Source organism: Lutjanus erythropterus, chromosome 3, assembly GCF_056507025.1.
Source record: "Lutjanus erythropterus isolate fLutEry1 chromosome 3, fLutEry1.hap2, whole genome shotgun sequence".
NCBI lineage: Eukaryota > Metazoa > Chordata > Actinopteri > Lutjaniformes > Lutjanidae > Lutjanus > Lutjanus erythropterus.
In genome coordinates, this window is record NC_139319.1 from 3065302 (window position 1) to 3082115 (window position 16814).

General features: G+C 38.6%; 1 protein-coding gene across 1 annotated transcript; it reads right to left on the reverse strand.

Moving 5' to 3' along the window:
* Positions 1-971: 971 nt before the first annotated feature.
* On the reverse strand, positions 972-15832 carry ltv1 (LTV1 ribosome biogenesis factor). The gene is made up of 11 exons (XM_084714679.1): positions 15646-15832; positions 14265-14396; positions 13551-13748; positions 12850-12937; positions 12143-12275; positions 11614-11842; positions 9992-10119; positions 9682-9821; positions 7122-7174; positions 5538-5738; positions 972-2227 (listed from the first exon to the last, which is right to left on the reverse strand). The coding sequence occupies exons 1-11, from the start codon at positions 15646-15648 to the stop codon at positions 2117-2119; spliced, it is 1416 nt and encodes a 471-aa protein (XP_084570805.1). The 5' UTR covers positions 15649-15832; the 3' UTR covers positions 972-2116.
* Positions 15833-16814: the final 982 nt, after the last annotated feature.

Consider the following 16814-nt stretch of genomic DNA (forward strand, 5'->3'; position numbering starts at 1 on the left):
TTATCTATGAGATATATATGATAGAAGTTATTTTTGTGAACTGACTCTTTAATACTCGTCCTGGTTGTTCTGAACATCTTTTAAAGGTTTTTTTACTGTCGAGAGTTAAACTGAACTCCTCACACAATCTGGACTTTCCACTCCTGGCAGCAGCTTAGCAGCAGGTGTCATAAATACCTCCTGAAGCTTGTTGACGGTGCCACGCCTAATCAATGCCACCACATAACTGCTGTAATCAGTCTGTGTATCTGTGGGCTGCTGCTGGTCGACCTGTAGAACTGGCTCTGTGGATGAAGTGTGGGAGTGTTGTTCATTTGTTTTCATCGAGAGGATTTAGGCTTTTTGTTTACATTACCTGAGGGTTTTTTCTAAGGCTGTGGTAGTTTAACCATTTGTCATACAGGATTTGAAAATGTGTGTATAATAAATATCTTTTATAATTACAGACGAAGCCAAATTAGTTTGTTTTACATTTTTAACAAGTGAAAAATAAACTTAAACCCAAAGTGTTTTTCATGGAACATTAAAGCTACTACAAGGAACTTTTGTATTTTGAGAATTTGGAGCCCCCTGTGGACAAAAGCGGTAGTGCTTCCACCGTAATGGTCACAAAATATAACAAATTATCCAAATGAAAATATCCTCCTGCCTCTTTTTAACTGGCTTACATACTACTAACTCCAATTTTGCCTAGAAAAATGTAAACAGGCTCATTTAATCTGATTTCAAGGAGAATCTGACTGGTGACAGGAATTCAAAATTATAGAGAAATACCCGATCTTCTAACAGATGGTCTCGTTAAAATACAATGGCATCAGTAATAAATTAAGACTGCTTCATAAACAGCTTAAAAACTCCTTGTAGTAGCTTTTAAGTTTCCTTTCTCCGCTGCACCTGAAGCTTGAGAGGAAGGAATGTGGGGAAAGTACAGTGTGATGAGATCAACATGAAGTTTAATAAAGAGGCATGAACGAGATTGATATTTTATTTTACCTCCAAATATAACAAAGTGTTTCTAGGCTGGGTATCCATGGAAACTGTCAGATAAAAATCCTGACATGACAGCCGAGTTTTGGCACAGATACCCAAACGCTAAAGTTTTCGCCATCTCTGAGGAATACATGATTTCATTTAACAAAAGACGGCAACGTTTTTGAATGTTAAAGGTTGTTATTTTGGGAAATATGCTCGTTTGCTCTCTGGCACAAAGATTAGAATATGAAACAATATCATTTGCATTTACGACAGAAGAAAATATGACTCCGAGTCCTGTTTTCTACAGTATTTCGCTGTTTGAGGTTCAACTGCCGCTCTTCTAATTACGTTAGCTTGTTGCACCCTCTTCCTCTCCAATTGTATGATGGTTTTCTGAGTGAATAGGCTCCGCCTACTGCTAATCTCAATAAACCAAGTCTTAATAAAGGTAGTGGATGGAAACAGGCGCTCATTAAATTGCTTTGTTTTTCTTTTGCTGATATACTTGAAATTTGGTTAAATGTGACACATTACACCAGCTGTTTCCCCATTCTCACTCTTTGTGCCAAGTTAGCCAGTTACTAGCATACAGACGAGAGAGTGACTTCGATATTTGAGTAGGAATAAGCATATTTTCCAAAATGTCAAACTTTTTCTTTAAATGTGGTTTAAAATGAGCAGCCATACAAAGAAAAAATAGTCTGAAATTGTCAAAACTTAAGATTTTAAACCAGAATCTAATCAGAGACTGAGTAAAACAAAATTACCAATATGATCAGATATTTAACTTTTGTTACACACGTGTTCAAGTCTCTGTGCTACAGACATATTTTGGCCGCCATGATTGAAGGTTGATCCCCAGCCTTTAGTTTAACAGTAATGAGATGATGACCTGAGCTGGTTTATTGTGGATGAAGTTCATCTCTGCTCTTTTTATTTGAAGTTTAATAAACTTGATCTCAAGATGATTTGAGGAAACTCTGGTTTAAACACCCAGAGCCTCTCAGCACCCCGTCAGTCCTCTTGTTTGGGGTTGTTCGCCGTCCTTTCATTCTCCACCAAAAGTGAAGAGCAGCGTGTCCACTGATGATGCCATCAACGGGTATAAAGTCTGTGCGGGCGGAGCGCCAGCAGGCGCCTACTAAAGCTTCAGGCCCTGAACGTTCGTTCTCAGGTTCAACATCTGCTTCTCCTGTCGGACTTTTTCTTCCTTGAACGCCGTCTTGTTGGCTTTCTTCTCTACTCTCCTCTCCTGTTAAAACACAGAAGAAGAATTTAACACACTGTACTGTGCAAACATTTTCATGTCTCAATCATTTGTTGACATCTTTTCCTCCACGGCTGGCACGTTTTTTCACGCTCACTTATTTTAAGGAGGTGACCTAAAAGATTAATTGCTGCCCTGATGATGCTTTTCTTTAGGAAACTATTTGAATCCAGGTTGTGGTGTTTGCAGAGTAAACACAGAACGACCAGGCTCTGATGTGATTGGCATTTAAATTATTGTCATATCAAACAAATCACTGGCACAAAAATTCTTACTGCAGAGATTCTCTCTTTTTCTTTTTTTTTTGGCCAAGACCTCATCCTATGGAAAAAAAAAAAAGATTTTTTTTAACAGTTCTATAATCTTAGCTATGTGAAAGAACACAAAGAGAAATGTATTAGAAAGATTACAAACGTAAATAAAGAGGACATTATTCATTTAAAGTGTCTTTTAAAACACGTCATGAGCAACAGTTTCATTATTAGTCAGGGATTATTTTGAAGGAACTGAACACATTTACTAAACAGAAATTACATGGAAATGTCTGGACCACTAAAACAATAAATTTGAACACTTTTAACACGTCAAAATCAAACACTGAGAATATTGCACCCAAGACAAAAATACTGTCGTTCTGATGACATGAAAAGCCCAAAAACCAACGACGTCTCTTAAATACTGTCTGACTTCCTGTCTGTGGCTCTCAGCTCCAACTCATTGGTTCCAAAAATAAATATAAATATTTAAAAACACAACATATAATACAGTACAGAAATTTCCTAAACCAGCTGCTCACTGCACTTTTTAATTTGTGGCGGACTTTTTCCAGCAGCACGTTGATCTGTATTTGGGGCAACAGGACGGCGTTTGCGGCACTTTGTCAAAACGGTAATGAAGGAACGTGAGGCAGCGTGACAGAGCGACTGGACAACTATGAGGCTCTACGGCACACAAAAAGATATAACAGGCTGTGATACAAACACAGTGTTTTAATTTATTGTTGGTTTGGGTCTTTTCAGTGGATTTACAGATAAATAAAACTATAGAATATCACCAGAATGACCATTAAAGGCCCTTTAAAATGAATTTTCAGGTTCTCACTATGAGTAATAGGACCTTACATGAATGGTTTTAATAATTTGAGATATTTACGTGTTTGTGTTTTTCGTCTGCTCTCCTTTCACTGGGCTGAAGAGGGTGAGGCTCAGTCAGAAAAAGTTGATCCGTATCGATCAAGATTTAGCGAGATTTGAAGCGGGACGTGAAGACAGCTGTGGGAATGTTTGTGTTCATGTTACCAGATTACTGTCAATCAAATCACACCCACACCCACACAGTCCAGATGGCACAGATTACTGAGTTTTATCTCTTATAATAACACCTCAAGGATGTTTTTTACTTGAACTCCTTATTTAGTCATGAATATTTAATGTCAAAGAGAATTACTTAAAGTTCACCCTCGACTTTTTTACTTGTTCGGACAGTTGTCGGCTGCTGGAGCTTCACTGACTGACGGATTTGTTTCAGACATCACAAATCAACTTACAAAAGCGTGATGTGAAAACTTGCACATATTGTATGCTGCGAGTGTGTTTGAACATATGTTGTAATCTGTGTGTATGTTGTATTAACTGTTGTACAACTGCTGTGATGTTAAAAGATTTGTTCTATTGACGTAATTTGACACTTTTTATTGCATCTGGTGAGATCGAAGGTGATCGTCATGCCTTGGCTGGACAATAAATTTGTAATCTATGGACAAACATTCTGAGAAAACTCTCAGAGTCTTAACTTCGCCTAAAAGTTTCTGGTGAGGACTCGTGGCTTCGGAGTCCTTTAGAAAAACTCTCAGAGCAACTCTGACCAGGAAGTGACAGATACTTTTATCTAAGTGAGGAGGTGGTGTTGATCCTTGTACTTGGTAGGACGCAGGCCTTTAAAGACTGTGATCAGGTGATCCAAGAGAGAAAAAAGAAAGAAAGGAAAAGGTCATTCTCAATGATAATGACCACAGAACAGACAGTAAATCTGTATTAAAATAGTGTAATTATGAAAACTTTTTTATGTAAAGAACATTTCTGTTGAATAAACTGTTATATAAATCATGTAAAATAATAATTGCCACACATTTTAAAGTAGTGTACGGCCTGTTCACATGCTGATAGTTGTTATATTTATGTGCCAACGGTAACTTAGCCTGCTGGTAATTTTTATTACTTAATGTAACTGATATTAACAGGGGAATTCCACTGTGTGAGTCTGTTGTGGGTGGACATCCAGTGAAAATGAAACCTGCAGTACAATATAAGACTGTGAAGCACTGGAATTGTTTGTGCGATCACTCTGTCACCTTTGTGATCTGCCAATATCATCACTGATGCAAGGTGCCATTTTTTTCCCCCAAATATGATCACTTTCATTTTCTTAACGTGTCAGGTGGAAGATTTATCTGCCTGGTCTGTTTTTTTTTGAACATTTAGTAAACTTTATTAATATAGAAGTTGTTACAATTATCACTCTTCAATCATTTTCTTCTCCTCTATAAAATTCTGTAGCCTGACAAGAGTCGACTGTACATTTCAAGTTTGAAGACATTTTGAGTTTGAAAAATAAATTACACTTCATAATTATCCTGTCTGACTACAATTCTACATTTCTACGTGACGAAAACTTCACCTTAACCCTCTCCTCTCGCTGTAGTCGTCGATCACCCCTTACTTGAGACATTTCCTCTTTATTTCAGTGACAATCCGACTGTCCAGTAACACACCATTAACGCCACTCACTTTTCCTGTTTCTTTGCTTTAGCAGCTCTTTTAATTCCACTGCTGACGCTGATAAAATGACAAGATTTTCCTTTATGGATCTCTGAAAGAAGAACGTCTCCATCTTCAAACCTGTAAAGTTCTTTTTTTTCCTCTTTGATGCCATTTTCATGAATGAACACTTCCTGACATACTGTATTCTTTGGTGCACTTAAACAAGCACAGGTGGATCATTTACACAGTTTTCTGAAGCTGCGAACGTTTGTTGAATCTGACACGGCGTGTTCGTACGAGAAATTTAAGACAAGAATATAAAAATGTTCTTGCATGAGTGTTATATTGATCTTCAGAGGTTTGTCGGCCTCTTTTTTGGCTCTCACACTAGTTTGAAGTGGTGGATAAAGTTAGCTTGTTAACAGTGACTTCAGCTGACAAACTGATCGATGCTGAAGATGCGACAGAAAACAGGATGAAAGTTTTAGATGCCAGTGTCACCCGTCTACATTTATATTTCTCTCTTTCTTTCTCACCTTGCGCTCTTCCTTGATGGCCTGTTTCCTTGCTTTCCTCTCCTCTTTGCTCTCCTGCTTGTCCCGGGGCTGAGTGCTGACTCGAGGCAGGTCCGAGTCGTTGATCCTCGTCATGCGCTCCGCCTGCTTGGCGGTCAGGCCTCTGGCGGGAAGGACATCCAGAGGGATTCCCGTCTTACTGGACACACGGATCGGCTTCAGCTGAGGACAGAAGGAAACAAAAACAGGGGCTCATTCCAGTCTGACTGGAAGTATCTTGAGAACAATGTTAACTAAAAAGGTAGTAACTAACTTATCAGTAAAATTACAACCTCAGAACCCACTGGCTACCATCTGACAGCTACTTAACCTCTGGGAGTTGCCGGGCTTGGAGGCAGCTGGCCACAGCTTCCAGTCTCAATAAAACCCCTCCTTCCTGCAGCCTGTGCTCCCTCTTCTCCTCTCATCACATCATGTTGCTTTAGAGTTGTTTGATTTTGCATATAGTTTCTTTAAACTATATGCAAAGAAGGTAGGTTTTGACCCTTTTTGCTGCACAGGTGTGTCTGTTGAGCTGACTCACCTGGTAAACATACAGTGTAAGGTGAAAGTGGTCAGACAGCAAATATACAAAACTTCCTCTTCCATGTGCTGGTCACTGTTTACAGTCCAATTAAATTAAAGAAGCTATTAAACACCTAAATCATCATTAGACGATAGCTGATGGATTCTGCCTCTTTTGTCGACTACACAGATTTTACCTGCATGCAACCAAAGCCTGATCAAACACGATTGGCCGATACTACTCGAACTACAAACAGAGACCAGAAACAGAAGATTCTGCATTCATAAGCAGATATCTGTTTACAGAGATTAGTAAAATAATACAATCTGGCTCTGTAACTATTCTGACTCTGCCCTGATTTTGTGTTTGACAGCTCAACTCTGCAGAACTTTAAACTCTACATATTTCATCCTCCAGCTTCGGTGTTGTTTTCATTACAACTTCTACTCTCATCTCTGCTGAAAACAAGTCGGCGGGTTGAAATAAATAGTAACAATTATTAAGACCTACAGCTGCAAACAGACAGGAAACACACTTCCAAGATATTCCCAAAATGTACAAAACCTGTGAATGTGAATAAATCGACATACAAAAGGTGCGTGCTGTCTGAAATAACAGGATTTCATCAGTTATCACGGATGTTCGTTGTTGTCTGTCGTGTCATGCGTGACACAGTTTGCATGCAAAGTCTTCACCAGTGTGTTTGTTTGTTGCCATGACAGTTTCAGCTGTAGCTTTATCTCCTCAGTAGAGACACAGGTGTTGGTGTGTTGTGCGCCACCAGCTGGTCATATAACCATCTTACAGAAAGTGGCAAGACAGGAACTTCCTGTGTTAACTTCCAAGTTGTAATCTTCCAAGTAGCTACAGGACATGCCTATTAAATGATACACCCTCGAAATGATTTAGCTTTAGGCACCAAAACTAATTTGTTTCTTTCTTTCTTTGGTTTAGGATAAGCTCTCAGTGGGAGTTGTGTGTATTCTGGACCCTTAGCGCTCCAGATGTGCCTCTGTTTGTGTTTTAGCGTATCTTATTACCTTTGGTGGTTCTTCAATGACTTTGGGTCTGTTGTATATGTTGGAGTATGTGCCTGGAGAAGATGAGAAACAACATGCAGTCAAAATAAAATATACAGAGACAACATGTACAGAAGAATACAGGTAAATAAATACCATCAGTCTCTAAACTACTGCACATTAAACTACCATAATTAGGTCGTCTCAACAAGTAAGATTTGAGGGTTTCTTCTATTAATCTGAGCAGGAACATCAGATCTATCAAATATACTGTAAAAGTGAAAAACACTGACTCTTAAACTTATTTCATACCAATTCAAATGGCCATTACAACCAGTTTCATGATGTAGAGTATCATAAGTAAGACTTGCTCATACACAAGATCACTCCTGACATTTAAAAGACTTTTGATTGGTGTTTTATAACCACTGACCAAATAAGCTTTCCTGCACCGAGATAAGATTTTAACCTTTGGCTCCCCAATGAATCGCTTTACTCTCAGCCAACACGTACTGCAGAGTGTCTGTTGATATGGAAACCTGTTTGAAGATAAAAGTATGACGGTGTGGCTCTCTGTGACAGGGTAATAAGTCAATGAACCCGCCAATCCTTTTTATTACAGCTCACAAACCTTTCACTGACTGTTCTGAGGGCATCTCTGTCATTTCATCGAGTGTGTCATGACTTCAGTGAAATATTATCATACAGAAGTGCAGATCTATTTTAAAATGATGGCTCTTCAAACGGCTGCTAGAATTTGCATGATTGTAATGAGCTCAGCTGATTTCTGAACAGTACATCACATTAACTGTGGATAGACGTTCACTTCCTGTTTAAGGTTTCAGCTGCACAAACATTTTAGGACACATGCTTCTTTACTGTCTTCCTGAGTCTGATGAGTTTTTAGCATACAGTTATAAAAACACTGTTGTGAAAGATCAAGAAAGTAATGGCAGATGTGGACCTGTGTATTTGAAAAGAGGAAAATAAACTTTCTCATTTTAAACATGGCCATTCCAGTATAGATTTCTACGTTTATGAGGTGCACTTAAATGCAGCATGAAGTCACTGTTAGCAGTCATGCACTTCTTCATACAAAGACATTGAGATTTCAGAGTTTATGAGGTGTTCATGAACGCACCATAACATCCCCGTCTCTGTCCCTGCGTGTCAAACTCCCACACAGACAGCAGAGCAGAGCAGCGTGCACAAAACACAGCAGAGACTATCAGAACTGAATTTATTACATGACTGTTTTGAATCAAACTTAACCGCCAATGTGTTGGATAACCTTCTCAGATTTAGTCGCCAAATAGAAAATCTTTTTAAAAGGTACAGTTCACCCCAAAAACAAAAAACATATATTTCTCCCCTGGCCTGTTGTGTTGTTTATCCATCTTGATTTTTTTGGTGTGTGCTGCAGTTTTGGAGATATCAGCCAGAGAGACGTCCGTCTTCTCTCCAATATAATGAGACTAAATGACACTCAACCAAAAATGATACATTATAAAAACGTTTTTCTTTGTAAATCACATGACCGTGACCCAGAAGTTTAAGTGAGGAAAAGGCCGGGCGACAACAGAGAGCGAGGGAAATGCCGAGTGTAAACAGCGGACTTTTATGCTCTATTACTCTATTATTCTACAGCTGGTCTACCAGGTGAACTGGTTAAATTACCCTATCTGAATACTGTTATACTTGGGTTTATGAGGAAATGAGACACAAAAGGTACGTTAATTATTAGTTTTTGAACTTTGTATCTGAAACCGTTTTGTTTGTCTTATAGTTTTCACAGCGTCCCGTGATACTTCAGTGAAGAATAAATGCGAATATGGACATGAGTAAGAAGCGTGGACTCTTTTATGACCAGTGTAGTTACACAACCTGCGGTCAAGTCAGACGTCTGTCACTCTATATTTGCCAAAATAAACAAAATCAATTAACATCTATATCTCCTCCTTCTTTTTACTGAATTTTATCACCAATATTTTGATCATTGTAAGAGTCTTAAATTTAAACAGATAAAAATGTTCAAGTGTTGCAAACCTGATATCATTAGCTCAACTTGTAGAAGATGTCTGGAGAACCAGGTCTCCCCACTGGTTTAGTCCTGTAATTCACCGTCTCTGGGGATCCAAAGATCAAGAGTTCGAATCCCCATGTGGACAAATCCTACTTGCCAACAATGTGGCAAATTGTGTGTGAATGTTCTCATTCATCCAGGTCATGGTATTCGTATCAAAGTTTGTAGTAGGCAACTGGACTTGACAGAGTTCTTGAAGACGTTTCGCCTCTCATCCAAGGGGCTTCTTCAGAACTGAGTCATTTCTTTTGGGAGTAATTGTACTTTTACTTGAGTATAGATTTTCAGTACTCTACTCCCCTCTGGTGTTTCTTAATTTTTGACCCTGTCACTTCGTCATCTGACCTGCCTTTATAGAGAACACAGATCAAACGATTCAGAATGACTATCAGCCGATAACGATCAGTGGCTGATCGACTGGAGCAGAAACCAAACCAAACAGCTAATAAAATGCAGAGCTTTACGGCAAAGTGAAATTCAGTGGAAAATTAAACTCACTGATGATGGTTTCACAGTCCCACTTCTCTTCTGGAGCCTCAACAACAACAGTTTCCATCTCTTCTTCCTCCTCATCATCTTCGTCCTCCTCCTTCACGACAGGAAGTTCTTTCGGACCCAAGTCTTCAGGCCTCAGGGATCTAAACCACAAACACGACATTAGTCAGCTGGATCATTTAAAACATTTTCTGCTTAAAAAAAAAAACAATCTAAATTGTCCAGCAGATGCTCCCATATTAAAATAAACCTTCACATCACTAAACACAGGACTGAATCAGATCAAGAGGGCAGAAAAACAGAATCCACTCACTCCTTCTCTTTCTGTATGAAGTAGTCTTTGATAATTTCTTCCAGGCGAGCGCTGTCCGGTTCGATGAAGCCCTCCAGCTCTGTGTTGTCGAGAGCGCCGATCTCGTCATCATCGAACTGTTCGTAAAACTGAAACAACAACGCAGATGCACTTTTTGACCAGTTTTACATCTCACATCTAAAGGTGAAGTATGGAGCAGATTTAAGACCCTGTGCAGAAACACACTGAGGGGATGGACTCCTGCACATTTTGACATCTTTGGTACGGACCACTGTTGATGAAATATACTGTTGAAGATACTCATTCCCTCAAAGCTCCGCTCATTCATAGCTGCCAAAGATGCTATGCCTGGTCCTTTCTGAAAACAGGATTTATCAGCATCATCACAACCAATGATGCTGATATTTTTATTTTCTTTCATTCATAAAAACTAAATCAAAAACCAGCAGAACCCCCAAAAAGGGTCTCATTGCTCATTCCTTGTTAAGCAGATCAAGTGTTGGCCATGATCTAACAGATCCTCCCTAAACAATTCAAGGAAGTTTCACACAGTTGTGTAGTTTCCAGATTTCAAATTTAGGAAACATGGAGCAGTGGTGTTGCATGAGTCCTGCATATTAGCTGTGTTACAATTTTATTTCAAAATCTAAAATCGTATCTGTGATTCTCCAAGTATTTTTTCTCTCTCCACCGGTGTTTTCTTGTGCACGTCAAAGACGACACCGGCCACAAAAACATGGTAGTTATATCACTTAATACCATGTAGCCTTATTTTTTTTTTTAAAATAAGAATGTGACAATGTACATGACAGCTGTTTATATATAATCAATAATCTGCTGATCTTTACAAATCAAGACTTGATATGGCTGTTATTGTATTAGCTGTCAGTGCTGAAAAAAAAAGTTTAAATTGAATTGTGACTTTAAAATCAAAAGTTTGTGGATTTTAAGAATCGTGACGCTGCTGCTGAGGTGAGGATGAAGATTTTAAAACTGGTCTGTTTAATGATGTAATTTAAAAGTTATTTTATTCACTAAATTGTTCAACGACTGACCGTTTTGTCATGAGGTTTAATATTCTGTGCTCACTGAGAACCTGTTTGTTTTCTGTCACCGTTATGTTTTTTATGTTTCCATCCATGTGAATCCCTGATGACGCCGCTGTCTGTTGCAAGTTTCTCCGCTCAGGGGGGAGTAACCATGACTCCCTCTGTGTGCAGTGATGTCTAAATCTTGCACGTGTTGCACACAGTGCTGCTGTTCTCCTTGGACCCATCTGATTGCAAATTGATGGGTTAATTGCAAATACACAATTTTAAGTCCTTACTTCAGTGATTTGCTTGTTCTCTGTAGCGTCTCTGCTTTAAAAACTCGCTGATCACTGCAAGATTTTTTGCTTTTCACAGGATTCTTGTTGAAATAAAACTTCAGCTTTCATTATTTCAACATGTTTCTCACTTTGCTCGTTCCAACATTTAAACAGAACGTTATGATGTCAGAAACACACCGTGGTCACATGATGACAACTTTTTGAAGTGTACACGTATGTAAAAAAAAAAAAACAAAAATAAGGACTATAAATAATCAGACAGTGTTTAAAAAAAAAAAGAGTAATAGTTTACTTTTTCGAAGCGGTCGTCCAGCAGAGTGAGCTGTTCGTTCCTCCTCATCACAGACGACGTCAGTGAGTACTCTGTGAATCGACTCTTCGTCTCCTCATCCATGAAGAGGAACTCTCGACCGCGGCCGTCCCCTTCCTCATCACCCGAAAACCCGCCCTCAGAGTCAAAGTCACCTTCCTCGTCTGTGTCCTCCCACTCATCATCATCATCGTCGTCATCCTCGTCATCTCTGTCACAGGTTACAAACAAATCAGGAATCGCAATTAAATGTCATAAAATATCTGCAAATGTTTCCCTTCATTTTATCTAAAGATGACACACAATAAATCAATCAACTGGTACAAATTTAAAAAGGCACCGTGTCTGAACAGCAGGCGTTAAAAATATTTTAGAATCCCTCAAATGATGAAGACTTCAGGCAGAAAATTAAGGTGAGAAACAACATCAGATAACTGACACCAACCAAAATTATCCTGACACCAACCTTTTAGGACTCAAAACAAATCTCTACATGTGTTTCATTTCTTACTCTAAGCCTTCTGCTCTGCTCGCACTGTTTGCTTTCATGATAAAGTCGTCATCCAGGATGTTGTCGGGGTCGTCGTAGTCGAAGTCTTCGTCCAGAGCAGCCACGATGTCAGGGTCCATGTCCAGCCGCGGTCCTGCAGAAAAAACACAAAACACGATGAAGGTGAAGACACGACAAGAAGACGGCTGAACCTGAGGGAAACTTTAAAGCTGCTTTAAGCGACTTCACATGTCGGGGACCAGAAACAGCAGCAGGAGGTAAAAATAAAAACACCGCCATGACTCTGGGCGTCCAGTTTTAACAAAAAGTCAAGTTCAGGCATAAAGGGAGATCCAGAACGACTCGAGAGAAATGATAAACTTCAAAACTGTTTAACATGCTTTTGTCTTTACAAATACACCTAACAAGTATTAACATTGGAAATATCTGAGTACTTATGATTTATATGTTATATATATGTTTCAATCCCAAAATCTGCTAATAAACAACTGGATTTCTAGATAAAAATCTTTCCTGATTCCGGAGAAAGCGACTCTGTTTGAGCTTCTTAAACTGTTCATGATATCTTGAAGAGTGCAGTCACACAACTAGTTTGGTTAAACACAATGAAATCCAAAGCAACAAAACTTCACAGATTTCATTTTTAAAAGTTGCCAAATTTGAAATTTGAAATTTATATTTCTTATTACCACAGATGAGCTGCTTACCTGAGATCGGCGCAGCTTTGTTCAGAAGTCCCACCTCCTCCTCAAACTCTGAGGCGAACACTGAGGACGGCAGTTTGATGGAAGCCGCCTGTTCATCAAACAAGACGAGAATCATTTCAGAGCCAGAGCAATTTTTTTTTTACCGTAATTCAACAAAGAGCACAACTATGTTGTTTCCAATTCTGCAGACGTACAGGAGCAACATCTACAGCAACAGTGGCTAATGTCTGACCAGCTGCATTAAGAAAATCTTTAAATAATAATGAAAAAAGTCAATATTTTCAGGTGCACTTATTTGTTAGAATCAGACTTTCTAAGACAAACAGACGATGCTAGATTAATGAAACAGATTAATTTGATTCTATGCTTCACAGTTCAGGGATTATGAGTAGAAATGTGGAGATCAATTTATTTCTTAACTTTTGAAGCATCTATTGAGGTTTTTGAACGAAGCTTTGAAAGTCTTTCATTAAATCCTCCAACAAGACTCTCAATTTAAATTACTCTTTTTTTTATCAAGTACACTTCCTTTAAAGAATAAAACCCATCTGTTTTTCTACATAAATGTAATTTTTGATGCTGTTAGATTGCTGCTCCATTAATACAGATGTTCCGCTCTTTGAAACTAATTTTTAATTTATATCTCTTGTCCAGGATTTTCATGACTGAGGTTGAACTCTGAGTCTGCTAACAGGAGTGACCTTGTTTGTGACACTCTCCTCCTCATCCTCCTCATCTTCATCACGGAGTTGAACAGTTCGCCTGTCAGTTTGTGAGGGGGGAGCCGCGACCAGCTCAGTCGCGCCTGACGCTTCCTTCAGGTGCTGCAGGTAGTCGTAGTCGTCATCGAAGAAAACGCCAAACTTTCTCTGCTCCTCACGCCTCTTCTCTACTTCCACCTGAGAAAGATCAAAATCATGGAATCCCATCAGACCAAAGTTTTCCATAATCAAGCCACGTTTGGTCAAATGTAAGTGGCTGTAAAATACACTTGTTGCTGAATGTTTTGTCAAAGTTCTAAACTCTCAGAGAGCACATCACACTTTGGTTGAATGACTCACAACTCACAGACATACACAACCTGTGGCTGAAAGTCTCTGCTACTTTTCTTTGTTTACTTTTTATTTTATTTGTTTAGTTGACAGGGCCAGTGCACAGCTCCTTAGCTGTACCAGAGTTAGCTATAAATTAATTTTTAAATTGTAGGCCCTGGGCAGGAAACAGAGAATAACATCTCTGCTAAGACCTAGCACTGTAGCATAGAAACACAATTACATATTCACAATACAACAACCGCTTCAGCAACAACAACAAGAATTCACAGCATTAAGATGACACAACAACAACAACAAGATTCTATATATAAATAACAATTATGAACAGAGATTAACATGACATTCACAGTTAATCAGCACCTTGGTGGCAGGTAAGAGGACATGCTGCGGTGCTTTCTCATCTGCAGCCAGCGGGTCTCTCTGACTTCTGTGGACGAGGTGAAAGGTCACGGCCTTCTTCTTTTCAATAAACGATTTCTTCTTTCGATGAGGCTAAAAGAGACAAACAGTGGTGAACAGTGGAAAATCGACTGCTGGTGATGATATAACACTGAGGTTTTTGGGTTGTTGTTCCCAGGATAAATCTGAGCAAAGCACTAACAGCTCCTGTGGACTGTCTCAGCAATTGTCTTCAGCAGCTTTCCATCAAACTTGATGAAAATCTGTTGAGTAACCTTTAAGATATCGTGTTGCCAAACACTCATTATTTTTCCTTAAATGTAAATAGCAGATAACAAACAAATCATATATGGTACAAGGTAGACTTATTTATCATTTTGCAACACAGGGTTGGCAAAGAGATTACGTTATAGTGTCCTTTTTCTTACTCACAAAAAAAACACAGCATTTTGATCTAGGTGATGTTTTTCTCCAGGTGAGTGAAGACTGAGTAAACCGTTGGCTCTGAATGCAAACTGGTGAGGGTCCAGGCTGCCACCATTGTTGTTTCTGATGGGCTGTAGAACCACTTTCTCAATATTTTTTGGTTTTGTAACTTAATAATAACCAAATTTACAAGTTTTTATTTTTAACTGCACATAGATTTAATGTAAACCGCAACATCAAGCTGACACTAACCTCCTCAAATTTTGATTTGAGACAAGATTGTCAAATTGATGTTATAAGAAATACCCTGTAATAGGATTCCTGTGAGGGCCTCTGTCTAATGATTATTGTTTACTGATACATAATTCGTTAATTGTAGGTTTATCTCTTATATTACTTTGGCCTACCTCTTACAACCCCTTTTGTATCGTTGTTTATTATATGTATATATGTTAAATGCGATTTGATGGTTTGCATGAATATGCTCTTGGAACACTGAATTATATGCAGTCATGCAAATGAAGCATGTCCCAGAATCTTAGCTGAAATAAAGACTTTCTTTCGTTGCATCTTCAGTTTACACGAGCAGGATGAACAAGACACTTGTCAAATGATAGAATAGCCTGTGTCAGCTTACTTTAGAGGGGCTCAAGCTTCTCTGAATATCTGGTGTTAATGTCAATCTCAAAATTCAAGAAATTATTTTTATTCTAACCACAAAAGCAGGAGTAAAACACGTGGACGTTACACTTTTCTCAATGTTAAAATGTTGTCTAAATTGAGATATATAATTAAAATACTAAATTGGATTAACTACATTATTTTCTACCAATACAGTGCTTTTGGTGGCTACACAGGAGTGACGTTAGCCGCTGCTAGCTAGCAAGGTTAGCTTACTTTACAAATGTCAGCTTACCATTTTGTGACGGAATTATTGGCTGTTTTCTTCGACTGGTCCGGTTTAAAGGTCCCCAAACCTCAAACTAAAGGAAGCTGTTACAACAAATAACCGTTTAAATCCAGAAACTGTCGTTGTTGTTGTTTATCCACGTTGGATTCTGCTCCACCATGCTGCTACTACCATTACTGGAAAGAACCACCCCGCTGAACAACGGGGGTGTTAACAACAATATTAATATCATTTTATATGGATAGCACATGTGACAAGGTTTTTGACAGAAAAGATATTTTATTATTAATGAATGATTCTAAAATGGACTGACGTGTTAATATTAATAATGCCATTCTTGTTATTGTATACTGTGTTTGTATTCCGTCCCATTAGGCATTGTTGGTATAGTCCAAATAGCATAGATGGTCCTGTCTAGTGGTAACCCCAGACCCGCGAAAGATCTCGTGAGAGTGATAAATTTAAGAAATTCCTTGATCTTTCGAGAACTCAAACGAAACCGTCTTTGTCCTTAAACCTAAAAATATTTTAATCAAAGCGATTTATCATTACAAAATAAATTAGTTTGTACAAGATGCATAAAAAAGAAACAACTGGAACAAATCTCGCGAGAGTTTTGCAAATGAAGGATTCCCTTCTAGCGCCGACCGCCTGGGTCCCTCCTCTCTTTCTCAAATGTGTGGTTGGAAAAGTAATTTAGAAGTGTGTTACCGCCATCTGCTGGACTGGACAGCATTCAACTGAGTTGACAGGTGGTTTTTTCTGTATAGATATTCCAAAATAAGTTTGTATTTCATCAAATTAACACCAAAGTAACTGTCAAACAACAAATCTGGGGTATGGTGGTGTTAAAGCAGGAGTATTGATTGTTTTTTGGGTCTTCAAGCAAAAAACAATTAAGCTTCCATGTGTTGCTGTTGTGTGATCAGTAGTTACTACAAAGTGACTGGTTACTGTTTGACGTGTAAGAAAAGCTCAGGTGTAAATAATAATGATGTTGCTGTTGTTGATGGAAAAAGGATTTCCCAGCCAACACTGATAAGTTCACTCTGGTGTTTTTCCATCACTTTAAACATCAGTGTTGTGAAATGTCTCAGATCCTGTTTTTCCAGTTCAATCAACATACCTGCACTTACTCTATAACCTACTTTAACACTGATCCTCCTGCATGTAGT

Excerpts from the sequence above, each read along its gene's own strand:
- ltv1 (XM_084714679.1), bottom strand. Across the intron at positions 13,749-14,264 it reads TCCTCTTACCTGCCACCAAG|GTGGAAGTAGAGAAGAGGCG; the intron begins GTGCTGATTAAC and ends GATCTTTCTCAG. Across the intron at positions 12,276-12,849 it reads CAAAGCTGCGCCGATCTCAG|GACCGCGGCTGGACATGGAC; the intron begins GTAAGCAGCTCA and ends TTTTTTCTGCAG.